General features: G+C 40.0%; 1 protein-coding gene across 2 annotated transcripts in view; it reads left to right on the plus strand.

Moving 5' to 3' along the window:
• The first annotated feature begins 2,107 nt into the window (after positions 1 to 2,107).
• TTC1 (tetratricopeptide repeat domain 1) overlaps positions 2,108 to 25,748 on the plus strand; it is a 48,912-nt gene continuing 25,271 nt past the window's right edge. Inside the window, exons 1-2 of one of the 2 annotated variants that reach the window (XM_070373038.1) lie at positions 2,108 to 2,239; positions 3,314 to 3,674. In XM_070373038.1, coding sequence (XP_070229139.1) covers positions 3,345 to 3,674 — 330 coding nt within the window. In that variant the 5' untranslated portion in view covers positions 2,108 to 2,239; positions 3,314 to 3,344. Of the gene's footprint in view, positions 2,266 to 3,313; positions 3,675 to 25,748 lie in introns of both variants that reach the window. The other variant, XM_005897512.3, reaches the window with a different exon arrangement.

Below are 25,748 nucleotides of genomic sequence, written 5' to 3' on the forward strand. Positions count from 1 at the left end.
GGTTGGTCATAACTTTCCTTCCAAGGAGTAAGCGTCTTTTAATTTCATGGCTGCAGTCACCATCTGCAGTGATTTTAGAGCCCAAAACAATAAAGTCTGACACTGTTTTCACTGTTTCCCCATCTATTTCCCATGAAGTGATGGGACCAGATGCCATGATCTTCATTTTCTGAATGTTGAGTTTGAAGCCAACTTTTTCACTCTCCTCTTCCACCTTCATCAAGAGGCTTTTTAGTTCCTCTTCACTTTCTGCCATAAGGGTGGTGTCATCTGCATATCTGAGGTTATTGATATTTCCCCTGGCAATCTTGATTCCAGTTTGCGCTTCTTCCAGCCCAGCATTTCTCATGATGTACTCTGCATAGAAGTTAAATAAGCAGGGTGACAATATACAGCCTTGACGTACTCCTTTTCCTATTTGGAACCAGTCTGTTGTTCCATGTCCAGTTCTAACTGTGGCTTCCTGACCTGCATATAGGTTTCTCAAGAGGCAGGTCAGGTGGTCTGGTATTTCCATCTCTTTCAGAATTTTCCACAGTTTATTGTGATCCACACAGTCAAAGGCTTTGGCATTAGGTCCATACTATTTCTGTCCTTTATTGTGCCCATTTTGAATGAAATGTTCCCTTGGCTCCATCCCAATTTTTACGTATGAGGTACATTTATATATTAAGCTTAGAAGCATTAAGTAATTTGTCCTAATGTCACACAGCTAGTCAAATGACAGAGCTAGAATTAGGATTCAAATAATCAAATCATCCACCTAGAGCATTTTTCACAGCATATAGCACCTAATAAGCATGTAATCAATAAAGGCTAGCTACTAGAACTATCATCCAAAGTGGGACAGCTATTAAAAAAACTTGACATTGTAATGTGTCTGTTGAATTTATTTACTTTCTTAGTTTTCCTCTGAAATTTATAGCCTATCACACCAGAATTTAACAGGACTTCTTAAAGATCATAAGACCTGACCACTTAACTTTTTGAAGGTCTTACTGTATTTAAAAAAATAAAAAATATAAAAAGGTTTCTAAAATTCTGATATATTTTTAATATTTACTTTGGGCATATTAAAACTTTTGATTTACACAAAAATATAACTGTATGTATAACCAAATTCAGGCACAAATTCAAAAAGCAAATGTTATACCCTTGTTGAAAAAGTCACTTCCAGCTTTCTCTGCAGTAGGTTCTGTGAATTATAGAAAACTAATATTCTGCTGTTATCCTTGGTTATGTATCTGGCTACCTTAAAGGGATATCTCAGTTCTGTATTCCTAGTGGGCAATGCTTGGGGTCTAATTAACATTCAGTAAACATCTCTTGAGTGAATGTATAAGCCAACAGTTCGCTTTTGGTTCCCAGACTGCTTAACACTCTCAAATATTATTGAGGATCACAAAAAGCTTTTGTTTATGTGGGTTCTATCTATAACTGAAATTACTGTAATATCAGTTTATTAATTCACTTAAAATAACAATACACCCATTATATGCGAACATAAACAATCTCTCAATAGATAACTAAGTTTTCCAAAACAAAAAATGTACATATAGTGAAGAGTGGCATTGTCTTACATTTTTGCAAATCTCTGGCTTAATAAAAGACACCTGGATTCTCATTGCTCCTGCGTTCAATCCATTGCGCTATCACAGGACACATATCCTCTGGAAAAATCCATTGTACATTCATGAGAGGAGTATAAAGTGAAAAGTGAAAGTGAAGTCAGTCGTGTCCGACTCTTTGCGACCCCATGGACTGTAGCCCACCAGGCTTCTCCATCCATGTAATTTTCCAGGCAAGAGTACTGGAGTGGGTTGCCATTTAACAATTTATCAACACTGTTTTGATCTAGCTGTAGACCCCTTTCGACAAAAATACACTTTGAGAAACATTAGAGGGAAAACTATTTTTGAACAGGTTCATGCTTCTGTACACAGCACAGCTGGCATTTGAGAGGTCAGAGCAGAGGAGTAAAAGGAACATTATAGAAACAGCCTTTCTGTTTTCCTTTTTTTCTCCAGAGCCCGGTATCGCGGAGTCTCGCCGTAACCCAAGATGGCAACCATCGCTCATTTTCAGTCCGTACAATGACGTGATAGAGCGACAGTGCCGCACCCTCTCCCTGAGGTTTTACTACATTTCCCAGGATGCTTTGCCAACGCCGACGATATTGGCCGGCGCCGACGGAAGAGCACCTGACTGAGCGGAAGTAGAGATCTCAGAGGCGAGGAAGGTGAGGACGAGAGGAACAGTGAAGCTGTGAGTAGCCACATGGGTCTTTAGTCTTGGCGGTGAGGGACACAGCTAGGGGAGGAACGTTTGGGAAGTGTAGGGGTGGCCCTCCTTAACTCAGGAGCCTCAGACTCCTGTGTTCTTACACTAGGCCTGGGAGCTGGGAAAAGCAAAACGTTGCTGTGGAGGCAAAGTCTCCGTATTAAAATCGTGCTGTTTAAAGTTTTCTTGGGACGAAATAGGGGCGAATTCGGGTTTTGTCGCAACCCAAGAGTCTGCGTGATTTTACTGCGACCGGAGGAGTGGAGCTGCTGACGGTCTGACTCAGCGTCTACAGCACTAGTTCTCAATTGGCTGCACCTGAAAGTCACCTGGGATGCCGTTTTAAAACTACAGATGCCCTGGCTCCACGCCAGACTAGTAAATCAGAATCTGTAGAGTATACAGTCTGGTCAGCAAGACTTGCTAAAGCGTTTTGAGTGTTAACGTTGTGCGTCCAGGGTTAAGAACCACGCTTTTCATGGCTAATTCTGACCCCTTCGGGAATCCTGATTAGGGCTACCAGAGCCAGGGCCTCCCTTCCACTGTAACCTGCGTGGGCTGTATCACATGCAAGTGGGTGAAGTTGATGATTGCTCTGTTGGCACGGATTATATTTTGAACTCTACCAGAAACTTATTTTTGAGCTTCCTGCGGTGGTGCTGGAAATTATTTACGACCTGGTTATTCAATCTGAATAAAAATTAGAAACGCATCGTTTTTTTCTTGCCATTGTTTTCGCTTCTGCCAATTTTTTGCAACCCTGAAAAACTAGGAGCAGTAGAAGATGGAAGAATCACATTAAAAGCGGTGTCTCCTATTGGCTTGTAAGAAGTTCTGAAAAGGGTAGCAGTTAGAATTACATTTGGCATTATTTGTGGGCTTATGAAACCCTTTATGTATGAATATATAATTGAATCAATGAAAAGAAGTTCGGATGTGATTTGAATTTTGATGCAGAAGTTTGTTTAAATGTGATAGTTAGGATTGGATAGGCAGGTAGATAGCATTACTTAACCTATTTTCTCTTTCGCAGTTTCGGCTTCACCTCCCTCACTGATTGAGCAATGGGGGAAAAGTCGAACTGTAGGGTTCCAGAGGATCTGTTCACTGGTTTGAAAGTTACAGATCCCCAGGAAGCAGAGTGTCTTCACCCTCCAGTATCCAGTGGCAAAGAGCAGCATTCCCAGAGCGAGCTGCTCAAGGATGCCGACGCCCAGCCCCAGGAGGACCAGGGGGAGGAGGAGTGCTTTCATGACGCCAGTGCCTCATTTGAGACGGAGGAGCCGGGAGCCGACAAGCTTGAGAACAAACCTGAGGATGATATGAATCCCTCTGAACTAGATGAAGAATATCTAATGGAGCTGGAGAAGAACATGCCAGATGAAGAGAAAAAGGTACATATTCTATTTAGTGTGCATGATTTGCCACATAAACTTTTGTAAAGTACTAAATTTGATTGATACTGTTATCATAGATTGCATCATTTGTGGTAAAGAGTGACTTGCCCATCTGTGTCCTTATTGCTTTAGTAATGATGCATCTGAGATAAATCAGTGACATGGTGGGGCCGCATTGAGTGTATCTGTTTAGCGAAGAAGTTTCCACTTTTTTTCTGTGAACTTTGTTCTTACTTTCATCTTGTGTAACTATTTCTTATATATATACCCTTTAGCTTTTTTTTTAATGACCTTATTGATGGTTGGCTGCTGAAATTCCTGTCGTGGATATTTTTTGGTCAGACTTTAGAATTTGGTATGCTGCCTGTTTGTTAATCCTTCTTTAGCAAAAAATGACTGCCTGAATATCCTGGTGTGATTCGCTTACAGAGGGCAATGACTGGGACCTGTGTCATTTACATTTTGTTCTTGAGGAACAGAATTATGTGTGATAGTAACTCATTTGTTAAGCACCAGTAATATGCCAGCCACTAAGCTTAAAATGTTGCTTGTGTTTTCATTTAATCTTTACAACATGCCTATGAAATGTATACTGTTAGTATCTCCATAAGATAGCAACTTAGGGTAGTACAGTAACTTGCCTAAAATCACATATCTATTAAGTAGTAGAACTGTTTCTCAAACCCAGATCTCTTTGATTCCAAAGGTAAAATATAATGCAGAATTTAATAACAAAAACAACTGTCTTCCTACAAAGCAGATCCACTAATAAAATGTATATTGTCCTGCTACTCTGCCCCTGGGCTAGTGACTGAGCAAGCATTTATTTTGGGAGACAGAGGCTTGGTGTCTTCTATATATTTTTCCTTCTGATCTCATAAGCAAAGTGGCTTAATGAGGTACTATAACATCTGAATTTGTCTGCAGAGAATATGAGTGAGATTTGTAGCTTACGGCTCTGAAGCACTCACTCAGTGAACAGGTTATGATGCATTGGTGATGCGCTGAGATGGTAAACATGCAGTGTAATGATGGGCGGGGGAATGTAGCAGGAAGTGAGGAGAAGCATCTTAGGCACTTTTCATTATCAAATCTTTTGGTTTTAACATGCATGTGTTAGCTTTTGTGCTAGTGTATGCCACTAGAGGAGAACGATAAAGGGCAAAAATGAGCCAAGGTCATAAACTACCTCCAGCAGAAACGGCTCAGAAAATTAAATCAAGTACTATTTAATAACATTAGAGAAATGATTTTCCAGAAAGTGTTTGGCTTAATTTTTGTAACACTGGTCCTTTTAAAAGTTAAGATATAATTTACATGTTGTAAAACTTTAAGTTATAATGTGTACTACTCACTGAGTTTTGACAACTGTGTATACCTGTGTAACTCACAGCAGTTGTAGTATTAGCTTTCTTTTATGATGCTTTGATAAATATCTTTGTGAAATTAGTATTAGGAAATCAGCTAAACAGATGAAGAAATGTCTCTGTTGCACATAAGGTTTAGTTTTATAGGTCATTGGGAAAGGGATATGTTTAAGCTTGATTCTTTTAAAGTAGACACAGTTCAGATAATTCAACAATAAAAATAAACACAAAGGGCCACACGGGAAGACTTTCAGTCTCAGTAATAATTTTTAAATGCAAATTAAAACATATGTCATTTCTCAGATGAGAACATTGTTCGGATGTTGACAAGAAAAGGAAGTAGCAACTAATGTACCAACAGTGAGAGTTTGAATTGCTATATCATTTCTATAGTGTACAGATAGCAAATTTTTATATGAGCATTTCTTTAGATCAGGGATACCATGGAACCTTCTGCAGTGATGGAAATGTTCTGTATCTCCACTGTCCAATATGGTAGCCACTGCTACTACATTTTAACAGTCATCTGGCCATTAAGCAGGTAAAATATGGCTAGTACAGCTGACAAAATGAATTTAAAAATTATTTTTTTAATTTTAGTTAATTTAAATGGTCGCACATGGCTGGTGAGTACCATAAAGACGCTTTGCAGGATCATTCATAATTTCAGAAAACTAGAACTAATGTTGAACAGAGGGGATTACTTTAAACAGTTTTGGCATATTTATGTGCGGTGTACAACATAATCATTAAAAAGAGATAAATCTTGTATCAACATGGATTAATGCCTGAATGTTAAATGAATTAAGCAGGTGTTATAATATAATTTATAATAAATATGTATTTGGTGTTTATCCAGTTCCTGACACAGAGTTCCTAAGACCTTTGACATTTCCTAAGTGGAAAGAGATGAAGGTTTATTTTGTTATTCATAGCAAGGCTCTTTCAACCACATCTGAGTTAATGAGATGACTTTGGGAAAACCCCTAAGGATGAGGTCTGGTTGTCAGTTTGGGGCTCTCAGCCCCACTCCCACTCCACCCCACTTCTGGGGAGGGAAGAGGTGCTGAAGGTTGAATTAATCAATCATGCTTACTTAATGAAAGCTCCATAAAACCCCTAAAGGATGGGGTTCAGAGAGCTTCAGAGTTGATGAGCTCATACAGAAGCTGAGAGGGTGCATATCCATAGAGCCTGGAAGCTCAGTGCCCCTTCACACAAACCTTGCCTTACACATCTCTTCCATCTGACTGTTCCTGAGTTATATCCTGTATAGTAAAGTGATAATCTAATAAGTGAACTCTTTTTCTGAGTTCTCTGAGCCCCTCTAGCAAATTAGTTGAACCTGAGGAGGTTGTCGTGGAAGCTGTCCATGTATAGCCCATGGGTCAAAAGCAGAGCTGACAGCAGCAACACGGGTGGACTTGGAGGTCGTTATGCCAAGTGAAAGAAGCCAGAGAAAGACAAGTACTGTATGACACCACTTACATGTGGAGTCTAAAAAATAAAGCAAAGTGGTGAATACAGCAGAAAAGAAACAGACTTGCAGAATCAGGAAAGCAACCGATGGTTACCAGTAGGGAGAGGGAAGAAAGGAGGGGCAGTATAGGGGTAGAGGAGTAAGAGGCACAAACTACTGTGTATGCAATAAGCTATGGGATGTGCTGTACAACACAGGGGATGTAGCTGATATTTTATAATAATTAGAAGTGGAGTGTAACTTTTACAATCATGGATCACTGTGTTGTACACCTTTATATATAACATATAATATTGTGCATCAACTGTAGTTTAAAATATATATAAACAGACCCCCCCCCCAAAAAAAAAACAAACAGCAGTGACACCCTGGACTTGCAGTTGCCATCTGAAGTGGGGATGGATCCAGGCTTGTGGAACTCAGCCTATAACCTGTGGGGTCTGGCACTGTCTCCAGATAGATTGTGACATAATTAAGTTAAAGTGTAGCACACTGGCTGCTGTCCACTGTAGAGCTGGAGTTGTTTGGTGTGGGAGAAACTTCTACACATGTTCTGAGTGAGTGTTGAGAGTAAAAGAGACATGCAGGTGTTTTCTTTATCAGAGGTTATAGAACAGTCTGGAGAAGGCGATGGCACCCCACTCCAGTACTCTTGCCTGGAGAATCCCATGGACGGAAGAGCCTGGTGGGCTGTAGTCCATGGGGTCACGACTGAGCGACTTCACTTTGACTTTTCACTTTCATGCATTGGAGAAGGAAATGGCAACCCACTCCAGTGTTCTTGCCTGGAGAATCCCAGGGACGGGGGAACCTGGTGGGCTGCTGTCTATGGGGTCGCACAGAGTCGGACACGACTGAAGCAACTTAGCAGCAGCAGCATAGAACAGTCAGTGATTCCTTTTAAGTTACAAACCTGTGTGAAAATAGTTTATACATGAAAATACGTTAATACAGGAATGCTTGGAAGGGTATACACCAAATTATAAAAAGTGAGTAGCTCTGAAGGATGTGGTTATTGGAGAATTTTCATTTATATTTAATATAATTTTATAATGTTTGCAGGATTTTTTTTTATGGTAAGTATATGTTACATTTATGACCAACATCAAAAAAAGTAACTCCAATTTGAGTATATAAATAAATAAAATTTCTATTCTTTATAACCAGGGCAGACTTTTTACTAAAGTAAGTACACAAAGCTGACCTTTGGAGATTTGGGAAAGATTTACTATCATAGGATCTATGTATTGCCAAACATATCAGGTATCAATAGCTGAAGTCTGTTATTCGAGTTGACTTGACTTGCCCTGTGGCTGAGAAGATCCAGGCTCAAGTGAGTGCCAGTTCTCAGCAGAACTCGTAGATTAGGAGTAATGGAGGAGGGAGGCAGTTAAGGTTTGGTTAAAACTGGCAGAATCTCTTCAAGAAAGCACTGTGTGTGCGCGTGTGTTTCAGCAGCAATCCTGACTATTTGTGAAAACTTAAATGTAGACATGAGTACCCAGAGGGATGGGATTTTTAACTCACATTTGAGATGTACTAGATCTGCAAAGCAAATAAATGATTTTTAAAGGCTTAACTGAGGTGGACTTACCTGGTAGCAGATGAGAATTATTACTATAATAATATTATGATACAAAGATGCTTATAGTTTGGGAAACTATAGAATATATTTCTTTGTGGTGGTATTGATGTAAGATAATCATTTTTTGTGGGCTGCTTATCAAAGTGGAGTTCTCTGGGTATTCTTATGCACACACTAAAATTCAAAGACCACTCTCTTGGAACCTTGCACACTGTCTTCCTTCATTAAATAGCTGAGTAAGTAAGGTTTTCTCTCTCCCATGAGGGCCAGTAATTGCTCTTACAGATATCAGAGATTTTATCATTCATTTATTCAAGAAATATTTGCATTTCTTCCACATGCCACACATTGTTTGAGACATTTAGGAATACAGTGGTGAATAAAACACTCATCTCTCATATTCTAGTTGGGAGGTATGGGTGGAGGTGGGGGGAGTGATGAGAAACGCATGGGGCCCGGTGGGATGGGTGGGACTACTTTATTTTTTTTAATTGGAATATAATTGCTTTACAATATCGTATTAGTTTCTGCAGTACAACAGCGTGAATCAGCCATATGTATACATGCATCCCTCTCTCTAGACCCTCCCTCCCACCCCGTCCCTCCTCTCTAGTCGTCACAGCACCAAGCTGAGCTCCCTGTGCCGCGCCGAAGCTTCCCGCTAGCCCTCTGTCCGACACATGGTGATGCGTGCACGTCAGTGCTGCTCTCCCCATTCCGCCCACCCTCTCCTTTCCCCTCTGTGTCCATAAGTCCGCTCTGTATGTCTGCGTCTCTATTCCTGCCCTGCAGGTAGGTTCATCGGCACCATTTTATAGATTGCATATATGTGTGTTAATATATGGTATTTGTTTCTCTCTCTCTGATGTACTTCACTCTATGTTATAGATGCTAGGTCCATCCACATCACTACAACTGACTCAGTTTCACTCCTTTTTATAGCTGAGTAATATTCCATTATGTACCTGCACCACATCTTTTTTATACGTTCATCTGTCGGTGGACATCTGTCTAGGTTGCTTCATGTAGGCAGGACTACTTTAAATTGGTTGGTCAGGGAAGACCTCTCTGGGGATGTGCCATTTTAGGAAAGACTTTTCGGGAAAAAGGAGTCAAGTGTGTGAGGATCTGATAAGAAAATATTCCATATAAAGGGAGCAGTTAGTATAAAGGTTGTACAGTAGCTGTAAACTTGATGTATTTTTGGCATGGGCTTCCCTGGTGGCTCAGATGGTAAGGAATCTGCCTGCAATGCGGGAGACCTGGGTTCTATCACTGGGTCAGGAAAATCCCCTGGAGAAAGGAATGGCCATCCACTCTAGTATTCTTGCTTGGAGAATCCCTTGAACAGAGGAGCCTGGCGGGCTACAGTTTATGAGCATGCAAGGAATGCAAGGCCTGGGAGCTGGAGCAAAGTGATTAAGGAAGAGAATGGGATGATGAAGTAAGAGAGAGTCTGATGATGGAACACCTTGAGAGCTTGAGTAAGGAATTTGAATTTTTTTCCGAGTGCACAGATGGAAAACAGATGGGAAATTTTAAGCCAGAGGAAAGATGAAAGTTATTAACATTTTATTGATATTCTGTTGGTCATGGGGACAGGGATGGTGCAGAACACTGAGACCAGTTAGGGCTTAATCTGTAGCCTGTGAAAGACGATGGTAGCTTGAACTGTGGACTGAGTGAAGATAAGTGAATACTTCAGGATTCATTTTGGAGGAGAAGTTGACGAGGCATACTGGATTCCTTTGGGAGGGCTGGACAGAGGAATAAGCATGATTCCTTGGCTTTGGCTACTGGGTAGCTGGTGATGCCCATTAGAAATACGCAAATGAGGAGGGCTTTTTGAGCTTGTCAGGTCTCTGGTGATTTCATTTTTGTGTGCAAATGAAAAAGGTTTTTTATTTGTGAGCGAGAGCGCAGATTGCTTCCTTTTAACGGATTTGCTCCTTGTTGCCAGTTGTGTGCACATCGAGTTCATTTACAAAAAGTCTGTTGCTTGGTGAGCGTGGACTCAGAACATGTTGTTTCTGCGATTTTAAAACATTTTCCTTAGGTTCTGAAATTGAAAGGATTGTTTTTTGCTTTAGGGCTGTTTAATCTTTAACCAGGAATAGTTATTGGTTTAGTGCTGAAGTTCTTTATTAGTCTTTCCACTGTCACTCCCATATTTCTTAAATCCCACATTACTTTATCCTTTTGATTTCCATGTATCTGCTGCCTCATTGCATTATATTTTTTTAATATTATTTGTTTTATTTATTTGTCTGTGGCTGGTCTTAGTTTTTGCATGTCGGATGTAGTTCCCTGACTCGGGATTGAACTCAGGCCCCCTGGATCGGGAGCACCGAGTCTTATCCATTGGACCACCAGGGAAGTCCCCATTGCATTGTTTTCCTAGTCTTATCAGTGTTGTTGTAACTGTGGGCATGATGACCAGGAACAGTTCTCTTGATTGCTTCCAGAAAGTTTTTAGTAACTTAGTGCCCTGCATATTCTGTTAACTTCATGAGAAAACCCTTTCTGATTTGTTCTTTTCCTTTTATTTCATTTCTAATGTGCATTCTTTTGAACTAAGCTTGCCATATTTAATTTTATAGCGTTTACCAGTATTAAGTTTAATGAATGCTACTGACAAGTGATTAAATAAAATCCTAGAATTTAAGAACTGGAAGGGACCTTAGATTTCTGATCCTGATTTTAAACCAGGGGAAGTAAGGGTCGTTTACTCTAAAACATTTGGAAGTTATTTGCAGATGAAAGAGTTAAAATGGCATTCAGTGTTTCTTTTGTTTACTAAGGAAGATCTCATTGTGTAGATAAGTGGTTCTCAAACTGAATTGTGTCTGAGAATCACAGGAAACTTGATAACCATGCAAAGCCCTAATAAGTGTCTGCTACCACAAAATTGTGAGGTAGCAGCCAGTAATCTCCTTTGTTAACAATTGAAGTTAGTTGATTAACAGCGTTGTGTTCATTTCAGGTGTACAGCATAGTGATTCAGTTGTTCAGTTCAGTCGCTCAGTCATGTCTGACTCTTTGCGACCCCATGAACTGCAGAACGCCAGGCCTCCCTGTCCATCACCAACTCCCAGAGTCTACCCAAACCCATGTCCATTGAGTCGGTGGTGCCATCCAACCATCTCATCCTCCATTGTCCCCTTCTCCGCCTGCCCTCAATCTTTCCCAGCATCAGGGTCTTTTCAAATGAGTCACCTCTTCGCATCAGGTGGCCAAAGTATTGGAGTTTCAGCTTCAACATCAGTCCCTCCAGTGAACACCCTGGACTGATCTCCTTTAGGATGGACTGGTTGGATCTCCTTGCAGTCCAAGGGACTCTCAAGAGTCTTCTCCAACACCACAGTTCAAAAGCATCTATTCGATTCAGTTGTACTTTTTCTCAATTATATTTCTTTATAGGTTATTACAAGATATTGAATGTAGTTCCCTGTTCTATACAGTAAATCCTTGTGGCTTATTTTCCATGTCATTTTGGTTCAGGTAGAACTGTGACTCCACTTTGGGAGACAGAGAGCTAGATGGATGCAAATGATTAAGCTTCCAAAACAAGAAGTATTGACTAACCAGTATACTGACTCCATCTAACATCAGAAGAAGAGCTTACTAATAGGATATATATATATTTTTTTACCCTGATCTTGCGCTCAGGGTTCTAAAAGATGAAAAGAATGTAAGCAGTACCAAAATAAGAAAATTTATTTCTGTTGAATTGAGTTTTGGGAGATGGGATTTTCTGAGTTAAGAAACAGGAAACTGTTTCCAAGATCAGTTGTCTTTCCTCAGAAGGACAAGGCTTAGTGAGAGGTTCTAACTACAGCTTCAATCTAGAGATTCTCCCTCCAAGCTCCTAGTAGACTAATAAAAGTGACTTGTGGAAAGAGCGAATGTGTGAAGCAAATGATGTCTTATTTCAAAGAAGACAAAACTGAAGCTTCTGTTTCCTTTTTAATGATAAACCATTCCCTTCAGGATAATTTGTAGGTCAGTGTATCTAGCCCTTTCAGTGTAGGGATTCCTTTTCCCACCTAAACAGGGCTGAAGCGGAAAGTTTTGTCTGTGCTTCCACTTTCCAGCCCTTTAGCAAGTATGTAACTTTTTTTATTCCTCTTTTTTAACCAGATAAGATTGATCTCTGTTTGCTGCTGCTGCTGCTGCTAAGTCGCTTCAGTTGTGTCCGACTCTGTGCAACCCCATAGACGGCAGCCCACCAGGCTCCCCCGTACCTGGGATTCTCCAGGCAAGAATACTGGAGTGGGTTGCCACTTCCTTCTCCAATGCATGAAAGTGAAAAGTGAAAGTGAAGTCGCTCAGTCATGTCTCTGACACGACTCTTCGAGACTCCATGGACTGCAGCCTACCAGGCTCCTCTGTCCGTGGGATTTTCCAGGCAAGAGTACTGGAGTGGGGTGCCATTGCCTTCTCCAGATCTCTGCTTACTGTGCTAGTTTGTACTTTTTTATTTTGTAGCAATTACTTTACAAAGCTGCAGGGGGAACCAGAGAGCTGCTGATAGATTTACAATATGGAAATTAATCTGCGGATAGTGAACCTCTTGTTTTTTTCCCTGTTGTCTATAAACACATATTCACTACAGAATTATTTAATTATGAGAAGTTTTTTTTAATGTACTTAATGCAAGTTTTTATCATTTAATAATGATAGAAGGCATATACACTTGTAAGTTCCAAGTCAAGCTTATTGTATTTATGTTTTGTTCACTGACCTAAAGTATAGGAAATATCCCTAGCCAGCCACTGCATCGAGAGGGTCTCTGGTGGAGAGTGGATGTTTTGTGATTAATAAGGGAACGGTTGAACACCTTCTGATATTTTTTCCAGGTTACACCAATATCTAAAGTTGTGTCAGTTGAAATTCTGTAGGATTCTGAGTTACAGAAAGCCATTCCCTACACCGAGCTTAAAGAGGAATTCACCTGTTTTTTCCCAGTAGTTATAGATTTTTACATTTAGATCTGCAGTCCAGTTGGAGTTTATTCTTGTGTGTAGTGTGACATAGAAATCCAAAGTTTTCATTTTCCAAATAACTACCAACTTGTCCCAGGACTGTTTCAAAATGTCCATCTGTGCCTTGAAGATCTAGGTATATTTTAGTGTCAGCTGGGTTCGTTTCCTTTCCCAAATGCTTACCTTCTTCCTGTTTGTCAGATTATCATTTAAATTTAGGTTATAGTGGCATTAGAACCTCATTTAGATTCAGATTGGATTACCAGAGATTTGAGTAGTAATAAAATTTTAAAATAACTGGAGAATTATTTTAAAAGTATAAAAGCGTGCTGTGGAGATGGCTTTCTGCAGTATAATATTTTAGTTCTTTCATAAAGGACTGTGCCCCAAGTCATGTGAAATTATTTTACCCTATGACCCAAGAAAATAATTTCCTAGAAAACAGAATAAAAGATCCCATGCATCTGTATATTTGTAAGGGCAAAGAATAAGGGAGACATGGGTTCAATCCGTGGGTTGGGAAGATTCCCTAGAGAAGGGAAACGCTACCCACTCCAGTATTCTGGCCTGGAGAATTCCATGGACTGTAGTCCGTGGGGTTGCAAAGAGTTGGACATGACTGAGTGACTTTCACTTTCAAAGAATAAGTACTTGCAGATTGAATTCATCCATCTTCAAGGAATCCATTTTGCTAACTTACTGGAAAATGAACTTGGATTAACTATAGAAGAAAAACCCAAGACCAGTGGTACAAGTCCCTGATTCACAGTGAGGTAGAGGTTTATTTTTAACATAGGTCTCAGAATCTTTATAGATCAGATCTCTGTGACTTGATGAATGTTCTGAAGTAGTGTCATCTTCTTTCAGGTGCCCTAATTCTTGGTAGCAAGGGAATTTAAAGTCACTTTTTCTTCAGGACAGTGAAACGTGTAAGCTCTGTGCTTTTACCTTTGTGCAGCAGTTTCTATGTCTTGCTCAGTTATTTCTTCCTGCAAACAATTTGTTATTTCCATACAGTGAAAAACAATATACTCTTGTAGTTAAAAGCATGAGGGGTTAGACAGATCTGTCCTAGTTCCATCATTTAACTTGGTGTAAGGTGGGATAATAGTACTACCTTTCTCACAAAGTTATTGTAAGGATTAGATGACTAGCACATGAAAGCAATCAGGCAGTGTTAGTTGTTAGCGAAGTTGTAGCTAAACTTCAGTGGAGTGTAGTCTGCAAAATACTTAGGGGCCTAGAGCAGCCTCTAAGATCTCTGGAGTCCTTTCTGGATACGTTTCTCACAAGGTGGCAAGCATAAGTGAATATTTCAGATTTTTAGAATTATGTTAACCTCAGTTAATAATACATAAATTATTCAAGTTAATTTATGAAGAACAAATTGAGTGTTTGCTGGGGGATGTGGGACTGGGGTGAGAAAGAAGGTATTACAGATTTGGAAGGGACACCTGGGAAGCGTCTGAGGTTCTGGCAGTTTGTCTTCTTTATGTATTTTATAACTTTACCACTTTACTGTTAGGTAGATATCCGTTTTTATAGCTATTATATTTTCCTAACTTGACTCTCCTATCATCATGAAATGTTCCTTGTCTCTAGCAATATTTCTTGTTTTTAAAACTATTTAGTCTGATACTTCTAGAGGCACTGCTATAGACAATATTTTCATCCTCCCTAAATTTATATCTTCGACGCTTACTCCCAATATGACGGAATTAAGAGATGGAGCCTTTGGAAAATGATTAGGTCGTGAGGGTGGAGTACACATGAATGAGATTTGTGCTCTAATAAGAGATCCAAGAGCCCTTGACCATTCTGTCACATGAGGCTGTAGTGAGAAGACCCTTAGGATCCAGAGAGCAGGCACTCACCAGATATTGAATCTGCCAGCCCCTTAATCTTAGACTTCCAGCCTCCAGAATGCTTGTTGGTTATAACCCAGTCTTTGATACTTTTGTGATAGCAGCCCAAACTAAGACATCCACTCTCTTTTATGGTTACTGATTCATATATTTTTGATATCCTTAAACTTTCATCCTGTTTGCATGTTTGAATCTGAAGTGTGTCTTAGAGACAGCATGTAATTGGATCTTCTTAATTTCAGTCTGACAGTCTCTGCCATTTCGTTAGTGCTTAGTCCATTCACATTATGCTTATTGACATGGTTAAATTTATATCAGACTTTTTGTCTTCTATACGTCTCATGTCTTTTTTATTCCTTTTTCCTTTACTACAGTCTTTTGTGTTAGATAATTTTTTTACTGTACCATTTTAATATTTCTGATTTAGCCATCTGTTTCTTAGCTAAATTTTCTTGAAAGTGAAAGTTGCTCAGTCATGTCCAACACTTTGCAACCCCATGGACTATACAGTCCATGGAAATGTCCAGGCCAGAATACTGGAGTGGATAGCCTTTCCCTCCTCTGGGGGATCTTCCCAACCCAGGGATCGAACCCACGTCTCCCACATTGCAGGCAGTTCTTTACCGGCTGAGCCACAAGGGAAGCCCTAAAAGAGAAAATAACGTATTTATAGAGCATTTGGTGTATTTCCCATTTATAATGCCCTTCATTTCTTCATGAACTTTTACTGTCCGTTGTCATTTTCTGTCCAAAGGACTCCCTTTAGTATGTCTTGTAAGGCAGGTATGATAGCAGCAAATTCTCTGTCTTTATCGTGAATGTCTTTATTTAGCCTTTATTTTGAGGTATGGTTTTCCTAAATATCTAATTCTTGATTGACAGTCTTTTTTATTTTACCATTTAGAATGTGTCATTGTACTGCCTCTGCCCTTCATTGTTTCTGGTGAGAAATCAGATATTGACAGTTTTGTTGTTCCCCTGTACTTGATAAGTTGTTTTTATCTTGTTGCTTTCAGATTTTGTCTTTGAGCACATTTGACTCTGGTGTCTCTTAAGAGATGGATCTGTGTACTTGGGGTTCACTGAGCTTCTCGGATCTTTAGATTAACTCTTCATCACAGTTTTGAGATTTTTAGTCACTTTTTCAAATACCTGGTCTCTCCTCATTTCTGGAACTCTAATCACATATATTGTGACAGGTCCATTTTCCGCCCCCCCTGTTTTTTTTTCCCGCCCTTAGTTCTTCAGATTGGATGTCTATTGCTCTAACTTCAAGTTTACTTATTCCTTATGCTGATATAAGTCTGCTGAGCCCATCTGTGAATATTTTATTTCAGTTATTGACTCTTCCATCTTTGTTTCATTTTGTTTTTCTTTGTAAATGTCTGTCCTTTTTTCATGGATCTGTTTTTTTAAATCATTGTCATCATGCTCATTTAAGTTTTTAAACATACTCCTTTTAGTTTTTGCAACAAATTATTTATAACTGGTTTTTTATTTTTTATCATCTTAAAATTTTAGAAATTTATATTGGAGTGTAGTTGATTTATAATTTGGTTAGTGCATATATACAGCAAAGTGAATCAGGTGTGTGTGTGTGTGTGTGTGTGTGTATATCCATTCTTTTTCAAATTCTTTTCTCATATGTCACCACAGAATATTGAGTAAGACTTCCTTGTGCTATAGTCAGTCTTTATTAGTTATCTATTTTGTATTTAGTAGTGTGTGTATGTTAATCCTAATCTCCCAATTTATCACTTCCTCCCTGTGTTTTTCCTTTGGTAACCATAAATTTGACTTTGAGATTGGTGGGTCTGTTCTGTTTTGTAAATAGGTTCATTTGTATCATTTTTTTTATTAGATTTCACATATCAGTGATTTCATATGGTATTTGTCTGACTTCACTTCAGTTAATATATCTTTTGATGATGGCCATTCTGACCAGTGTGAAGTGATATCTCACTGTAGTTTTGATTTGCATTTCTCTAGTAATTAGTGATGTTGAGCATCTTTTCATGTGCTTTTTGGCTATCTGTATATCTTCTTTAGAAAAATGTCTGTTTATATATTTCACCCATTTTTGATTGGGTTGTTTGTGTGTTTTTTTTTTTGAACTGCATGAATTGTTTGTATGTTTTGGAGATTAACCCCTTGTCAATTGCATTGATTAAAAATATTCTCATTCTGTGAATTGTCTTTTCGTTTTATTTATGATTTCCTTTGCTGTAGAAAACTTAAAGTTTAATTAGGTCTCATTTGTTTATTTTTATTTTCATTACTGTAGGAGGTGGATCAAAAAAGATATTGCTGTGACTTATGTTGAGCCTATGTTTTCCTCTAAGAGTTTTATAGTTTCCAGCCTTACTTTTAGGTCTTTAATCCTTTTCATTTTTGTCTGTGATGTTAGGGAGGGTTCTAATTTCCACTATTTTACATATAGCTGTCCAGTTTTCCTAGCACCACTTACTGAAGAGACCATGTTTCTGCATTGTATGATCTTGCCTCCTTTATCACAGACTAGTTGAAACTAGGTGCGTGGGTGTATCTCTGGATTTCCTGTCCTGCTGCACTGATCTTTACTTCTGTCTTTGTGCCTGTGCTGCATTGTTTGGATGACCATGGTTTTGTGGTATAGTCTGCAGTCAGGGAGCCTGGTTCCTCTAACTCCCATCTTTCTTTCTCACGATTGCTTTGACTATTCAGGGTCGTTTGTGTTTCCATACAAATCCCTAAAATTTTTGTTAGCTAATTCTGTGAAAAATGTCGTCAGTAATTTGATAGGGATTGCATTGAATCTGTAGATTGCTGTGGATAGTATGGTCATTTTGACAGTATTGACTCTTCCAATCCAAGAACACTATATATTTTTCCATCTGTGTCATCTTTGATTTCTTTCATCAGCATCTTGTAGTTTTCTGAGTACAGGTCTTTTTGCCTCCTTAGGTAGGCTTATTACTAGGTATTTTATTCTTGATGTGATGGTAAATGGGATTGTTTCCTTAATTCTCTTTCTGATCTTTTGTTGTTAGTTTATAGAAATGCAAGAGATTTCTGTATATTAATTTTGTATCCTGTGACTTTACCAGATTCCTTGATGAGCTCTAATAGTTTTCTGATGGCCTCTTTAGGATTTGCTGTGGGTAGTATCATGTTATGTACAAACAATGACAATTTTACTTCTTATCCAATTTGAATTTCTTTTATTTCTTTTTCTTCTCTGATCGCCATGGCTACTACTACTATTAAGTCGCTTCAGTAGTGTCCGACTCTGTGTGACCCCATAGACGGCAGCCCACCAGGCTCCCCCGTCCCTGGGATTCTCCAGGCAAGAACACTGGAATGGGTTGCCATTTCCTTCTCCAATGCATGAAAGTGAAAAGTGAAAGTGAAGTTGCTCAGTCGTGTCCGACTCTTCACAACCCCATGGACTGCAGCCTACCAGGCTCCTCCATCCATGGGATTCACCAGGCAAGAGTACTAGAGTGAGTTGCCATTGCCTTCTCTGATTGCCGTGGGTAGGACATCCAAAACTGTGTTGAATAGAAGTGGGAAGAGCAGACGTGCTTGTCCCTGGTCTTAGAAGGCGTGGTGTGTGTTTGCTGTCCTGTCTTAACTCTTTGCCCTCCCATGGACTCCCCGTCAGGCTCCTCTCTCCATGGAATTTTCCAGGCAAGAAATAAGAGTGGTTTGCCATTTCCTTCTCCAGGGGCTCTTCATGACCCAGAGATCAAACCTGCATCTCTTGCATCTCCTGCATTGACAGGCAGTTTCTTTACCACTTGTGCCACCTGAATGATCTAAATTTTTCACCATTGAAAGTGATGTTAGCTGTGGGTTTGTCATATGTGGCCTTCATTTTGCTGAGATAGGTTCTCTGTACCCACTTTCTGGAGATTTTTTTTTTTTTTTAATGATAAATGGGTTTTTGAATTTTGTCAAATTCTCTTTCTGCAACTGTTGAGATGACCGTATGGTTTTTCTTCTTCAGTTTGTTAATGTGGTGTATCACACTGATTGATAAGCATATGTTGAAGAATCCTTGCATCCCTGGGGTAAATCCCATTTGATCATGGTGTATGATCCTTCTCATGTATTGTTGGATTTGATTTGCTAATATTTTAAGGATTTTTGCATCTGTGTTCATCAGTGATATTGGCCTGTAATTTTCTCCCTTTTGTAATGTCTTTGTCTGAATTTGGTATTAGGATAATGGTGGACTCGTAGAATGAGCTTAGGGATGTTCCTTCCTCTGCAGTTTTTTGGAAACATTTCAGAAGTATAGGTGTTAACTCTTCTCTAAATGTTTGATAGAATTTGCCTGTCAACATTTGTTGCAAGTGTTTTGATCACAGTTTCAATATCAATACTTATGATTGACATGGTCATATTTTCTGTTTGTTGTTCAGTCTTGGAAGATTGTACCTTTCTAAGAATTTATGATCTTTTGTATTTCTGTGATGTCTATTGTAACTTCTTTGTCATCTCTAACTTTATTGTTTTGAGCCTTCTGCCTTTTTGTATTGGAAAGTCTAGCTGAAGATTTATCAATTACATCTTTTCAAAGAACCAGCTTTTAGTTTCGTTTATATTTTCCTTTGTTTTCTTCATCTCTTATTTCATTTGCCTGCTCTGATCTTTATATCTTTCCTTCTACTAACTTTGGATTTTGTTTGTTCTTCTTTCTTTAGGTGTAAGGCTATGTTGTTTGATATTTTTTGTGTTTCCTAAGGTAAGATTGCATTGCCATAAACTTCCTTCTTAGAACTGCTTTTGCTGCATCGCATAGGTTTTGGATCGTCATGCTTTCGTTATAATTTGTGTGTAGGTGTTTTTTAATTTCCTCTCATTTCTTCAGTGATCTGTTGGTGGTTCAGTGTCAAATTGTTTAGTGTCCATATGTTTGGTTTTTTTTTTTACAGGTTTTTTTTCTGTAATTCATTTTTAATCTCATAGTGTTGTGGTCAGAAAAGATGCTTGATATGATTTCAATTTTCTTAAATTTACTGAAGCTTGATTTATGGCCCAAGATGTGACATATCTTGGAGAATGTTCCATGTGCACTTGAGAAGAAATTATATTCTACTTTTGGATGAATTTTTCTGTGAATATCAATTGTCTGTCTCGCTTAATGTGTCATTTAAGGCCTGTGTTTCCTTATTGATTTTCTGTCTGGATGATCTGTCCGTTAGTGTTAGTGGGATGTTAAAGTCCCCCACTGTTACTGTCAGTTTCCCCTTTTATGACTGTTAGCATTTGCCTTACATATTGAGTTCAGTGTATATATATTTTATAGTTGTTACATCATCATCTTGGAGTGACCCCTTGATCATTACGGAGTGTCCTTCCTTGTCTCTTGTAACAGTCTTTTTTAAAAAAGCCTGTTTTATCTGATGTGAGTATTGCTACTTCAGCTTTCTTTTGGTTCTGTTTGCACAGAATACTTTTTCCATCCCCTCACTTTCAGTCTGTTTGTGTTCCTGGATCTGAAGTGGGTCTCTTATAGGCACCCTGTACACAAGTCTCATTTTTGTATATATTCAGCTGTTCTAAATCTTTTGGTTGGAGCATTTAATGTTTACATTTAAGGTAATTATCTATCTGAATTCTTAACTACCATTTTGTGAATAATTTTCAACTTGATTTTGTTAGGTCTTTTTTTTCCCCTTCCCCTTTTGTTCTTTTGTGACTTGAGGATTATCTTTATTTAGTGTTGTGTTTGGGTTGCATTTCCTTTTTTGTGTGTGTTGTAGTTTTTTGGTTTGTAGTTCCCATGAGGTTATGATATAGCAGTCTATATCAGATCAGTTCAATTCAGTCACTCAGTCATATCCAACTCTTTGCAACCCCATGGAGTGCAGCACCCAGGCCTCCCTGTCCATCACCAGCTCCCAGAGTTTACTCAGACTCATGTCCATTGAGTCGGTGATGCCATCCAAACCTCTCATTCCCTGTCATCCCCTTCTCCTCCTGCCTTCAGTCTTTCCCAGCATCAGGGTCTTTTCAAATGAGTCAGTTCTTCACATCAGGTGACCAAAGTATTAGAGTTTCAGCTTCAGCATGAGCCCTTCCAATGAATATTCAGGACTGATCTCCTTTAGGATGGACTGGTTGGATCTCCTTGAAGTCCAAGGGACTCTCAAGAGTCTTCTCCAACACCACGGTTCAAAAGCATCAATTCTTCGGCGCTCAGCTTACCTTATAGTCCAACTCTCACATCCATACATGAGTACTGGAAAAACCATAGCTTTGACTAAATAGACCTTTGTTGGCAAAGTAATGTCTCTGCTTTTGAATATGCTGTCTAGGTTGGTCATAACTTTTCTTCCAAGGAGCAAGCGTCTTTTAATTTCATGGCTGCAGTCACCATCTGCAGTGGTTTTGGAGCCCCAAAAAATAGTCTGACACTGTTTCCACTGTTTCCCCATCTATTTCCCATGGAGTGATGGGACCAGATGCCATGATCTTAGTTTTCTGAATGTTGAGTTTTACGCCAACTATACAAGGTTGTTTTTAAGTTACTGGACTTTTATTTTCACATGCATTTCCCACTTCCTGCAATTGTAGTCTCATCTCACAGTTGCTGGTTTTAATATCTTACTCGTATGGATGAGTTTTTACATTTACTGTTTATTTGCCTTTATTGGTGAGCTTTCCCACTTGTGATTTTCTTGTTTCTAGTTATGGTCTTTTTCTTTTTCCTTCCTTTCTCCCCTCACCCCCCCAACCCCTGCCTAGAAAAGTTCCTTTTTATCATTTGTTGTAAAGCCAGTTTGGTGATGCTGAATTCTCTTAGCCTCTGCTTGTCTGTAAAGCTTTTGATTTCTCTGTCAAATATGAATGAGAGCTTTGCTGAGAGTATTCTTGGTTGTAGATTTTTCACTTTCATCACTTTTAATATGTCATGCCATTCTTTTCAGCAGAGTTTCTGCTGAAAAATACCTGATAACTATGGGGATTCCCTTGTATGTTAAAGTTATTTGTTTACTGTTAATGTTTTTCTTTGTGTCTAATTTTTGTTAGTTTGGTTAATATGTGTCTTGACGTGTTCCTTCTTGGGTTCATCCTATATAGTAATATCTGTGCTTCCTGGACTTGAGTGTTTTCTTTCTCATATTAGGGAAGTTTTCAGCTATAATCTCGTCAAATATTTTTTTCAGGGCTTTCTCTTCTCCTTCTGGGACCCCTAAAATGTGAATGTTGGTGCATTTAGTGTTCTCCCGGAGGTCTCTGAGATTGTCCTCATTTCTTTTCATTCTTTTTTCTTTATTCTTTTCTGTGGTGATAATTTCCACCACTCTGTCTTCCACCTCACTTATTTGTTCTGCCTCAGTTTTTCTGCTCTTGATTCCCTCTAATTTAGTTTTCATTTCAGTTACTATACTGTTCATCTCTATTTGTATTTTAAATCTTATAGCTCTTTGTTAACAATTTCTTGTATCTTCTTGGTCTATTCCTCCATTCTTTTTCCGAGATTTCATATCATCTTTACTATCATTACTCTGAATTCCTTTTCAGGTGGATTGCCTGTCTCTTCTTTAGTTGTTCTTGTGGGGTTTTATCTTGTTCCTTTGTCTGAAACATATTTCTCTTGCCATGTCATTTTGTGTAGCTTTCTGTGTTTGTGGTCTCCTTTCCACAGGGTGCAGGAGAGTAGTTCCTCGTTCCTCTTGCCTCTAGTGACTACCCCCTGCTGGGTCTTGTCCCTCTGGTAGGTAGGGCCGTGTCAAGGAGTATGTTTTGAGGTGGCTGTAAACTCAGTGCAGCTTTAGGCAGACTGATGTTGTGGTGACCAGGGCTTGCACTGGATATTGAGTGGGACCTCCCCTTTGCTCTGTGGTTACACTGCCCTGTCAGGGGCGGGATCTGCTCCCTTGCTATTGAAATGGAGTAGAAGCCCCTGGAGGTGCTTCTGAGGTACGATTCTGAGCTGTGGTGCAGGATAGGTGGGATTGGAGCACTCCCACGGAAGATGTCCCTGAGTGCCTCCCTTGGAGCTGTCCACCTGTGCGTGTGCTCTGTTGTGTCACGTTTCACCGTTGTGCGGGCTCATGAGTTACACCGTTGTTGGCACTGCTCTCAGCCCTATCGTGACCATTGGTAGGCCTGTGGTTGGCCCTGGTGTCTCTCAGGCGTTATTTTCACCAGGCCACCGGCACAGATTCACTGAAGGTGGGTCTCAGCACTGTAGTAGCCATGCCCCTGGGCTTGCTGTGGTAGCTGTGGCAGCAGCTCAGCCTCTGGCCTGGCCCAGCCCCCTTGTGTATCTGCCCACAAAGCCCACAGCTCTAAAGCTGGACCCATCTCAGCTTTGAGAGCACTCATTGTCTATTGGGATGTTCTGTAGGTGCTGAATTTACAGAATCAGCAGCACGGATGTAAATCCACAGTTCGCACTGCCGTGAGCAGAGATATCATCTCTTCTCTCTCAGTCGCATGGCTCCTGGGACTCAGCTGGGGTGTCAGCCCCCTTCTCCATGTGCGCTCCCTAGCTGGTGTCTTCTCCTGAGGCTGCCCCAGGGCACATGAGCCTGCCCAGGCAGAATGGGGCCAACGCGCAGAAACCTGGGTTTGTGAGTCTGCCCACATGTGGTGGTCAAGCCACCCCTCCTAGTGCCCATGGTGGCAGGGGCCAGGGTGAAGGGGAGAGGCTGCAGTGGAGGCCACGCCCGCCGTGCACTGCTCAACCATGGAGCTTCATTTCTATGGAGGCCCAGGCTTCTTCCACAGGCATTCCCGGTTCCTGGTTGTGGACTTCCTCGCTCCCATCCCTACAGGCTTTTTCTTCATAGCCAACAGCAGTCCTCTACCCGGGTCTGTTCTCCAAACCCCACCTTCCAGCCCCCAGCCCCCATCCACACTAGCAGACCCACACTTCAGGCTGGGGTGCGTGGGGCTGTGGCACACACCATCCGGGTGGGTCTCACTCTGTCCTGCCTGCCGCCGACCAGTTGCTGCACGCTGCTCCAAGCCCCCAGAGCTCCTTTTCTGACCCTGCTGATGTCCCTGCTGGTGAGGGGGCTTCCCCAGGTGCGGGACTTTTTCTTTTCCTTCAGCTCCTCACCCCTCCCCAGGAGTGCAGGTCCTGTGCTGCTTCCTCTCTTTCCTCTGTCTTGCCCCTCCTGTGGGGATCTTGTTTGTCCTTCAGGTGTCCAAGGTCCTCTGCTGGCTTTCTGTGGGTACTGTGTGAGAACTGTTCCATTCGTAGTTGTATTCTTGATGTATTTGTGGGGAGAGATGAACTCCGTGTTCTCTTGCTCTGCCATCTTGATTCCTCCCTTCTATAGCCGCTTTTTGTGGGTTAGATCTAGTATCCCTGTATAATCAGATGTTTCTGTCAGCTGCTGCTTTTTCCTGATTGTGGTCAGACTTTCTCTTTGCCTGTCTTAAAATTATTTTGTTGTTGATGAATCTGGGTATTTTAAGTAATATTGTTGCAACTGTAAAGTCTGACCCTCCCCCATGCCCCAATTATTTTTGTTGTTGCTATTTTGCCTGTCTGCTTATATGTGTAGTAATTTATCTGGACTTACCTGGACTTAGCTGTGTGATTCATTTCCTCTGGGATGTGTGGCCACTGATGGCTCTGTTTAGTTGGTTTTTGTTTTTGTTCTTGTTTTTTTTTTTTTTTAATTTTAATTCTGGCTTTCTTGAGGTTGTGTCTGTTTCTACACAGTGTAGTGGCCATCCAATACTGGTCAGAGATTATATTCAAACATATCAAACCAATATGGCTTCCACTTACTATCAGTGGATCTATATGTGAATTCAGAAGTATATTCCAGGTTTAGATAGTTTTCAGGTCTGCACCTCTTGTGTTTCCTTAGTACATGTGCACAGGCTTCTGATAAAACAAGGATGTGTGAGTAGTTTCATCCTTCTCGAGCGTGCACACCAACTCCAGTTAGCCAGGATATTTGAAACGCTTGTCAAGTGCCTCTATGACTCTCTCTCTTTTTATCTTCCCATTACATTTTTCTGTCCCATGGCTTTTTTACGTTTGTCTTTGCCCAACCAGGACTGCAACCACAGATCAGTAGAACCCCTGGCTTTCCCCATTTGCTTAGCTCTCAGATTACAGCACCACGAGGCATGGATTATTTCACCTTCTTTAAATCAAGTCAGTCCTCCAGCAGTAAAACTGCTGGTTATTCACAACCTACCTTGTGGTGTGAAAATTACCACACTGAATGATGGGAGGAAGAAAGGGAGCAGTCCCTAGGAAGTATGCCAGGGATTTTCATGGTGATTTCCTGAAGTTCAATAGTTTTTTCATAAATAAGCATTGTTCAATTTGTCGTAAGCCTGTAATCCATTTCCAGGACGCTGAAATGGTTGTGGTTGATCTTTTTGTCGTTGCTCTTAGAGGGTTTGGAAACCTCGTTTAGCCACATCAGAAGTCTCACTTAGTATTGTTTTGAACTGTGCAAGTATTTTACACTTTCAAATGTTAAAATTAAATCAGAAAGGATAATTAACCCTTAAAATGGATTACAAACAGAAACAAATTGCTGTAACTATATCAAATTGATTACATGTTAGCATAACTATTTCAAGTTAATTACATAGAGAAGGTAATTTCAATAAATTTGGACATAATACTCTGGGTGTATATCCTTAGTAGAATATATTCTAAAGTTGGAAAAAAATGAGATCTTGAACTTTATGTAGTAGATAATAAGTAGTAATAGTCGCATAGTGTTTGAAATTTTTGTTTATTGTTGGATAGAGCAAAATGAGTTAAGTATTTTGCTGTTACTGGGATTTCTGTTTTATTTCTGTATTTACTCCT

The sequence above is a fragment of the Bos mutus genome, chromosome 7 (genome assembly GCF_027580195.1).
Source record: "Bos mutus isolate GX-2022 chromosome 7, NWIPB_WYAK_1.1, whole genome shotgun sequence".
NCBI classification, from domain to species: Eukaryota; Metazoa; Chordata; class Mammalia; order Artiodactyla; family Bovidae; genus Bos; species Bos mutus.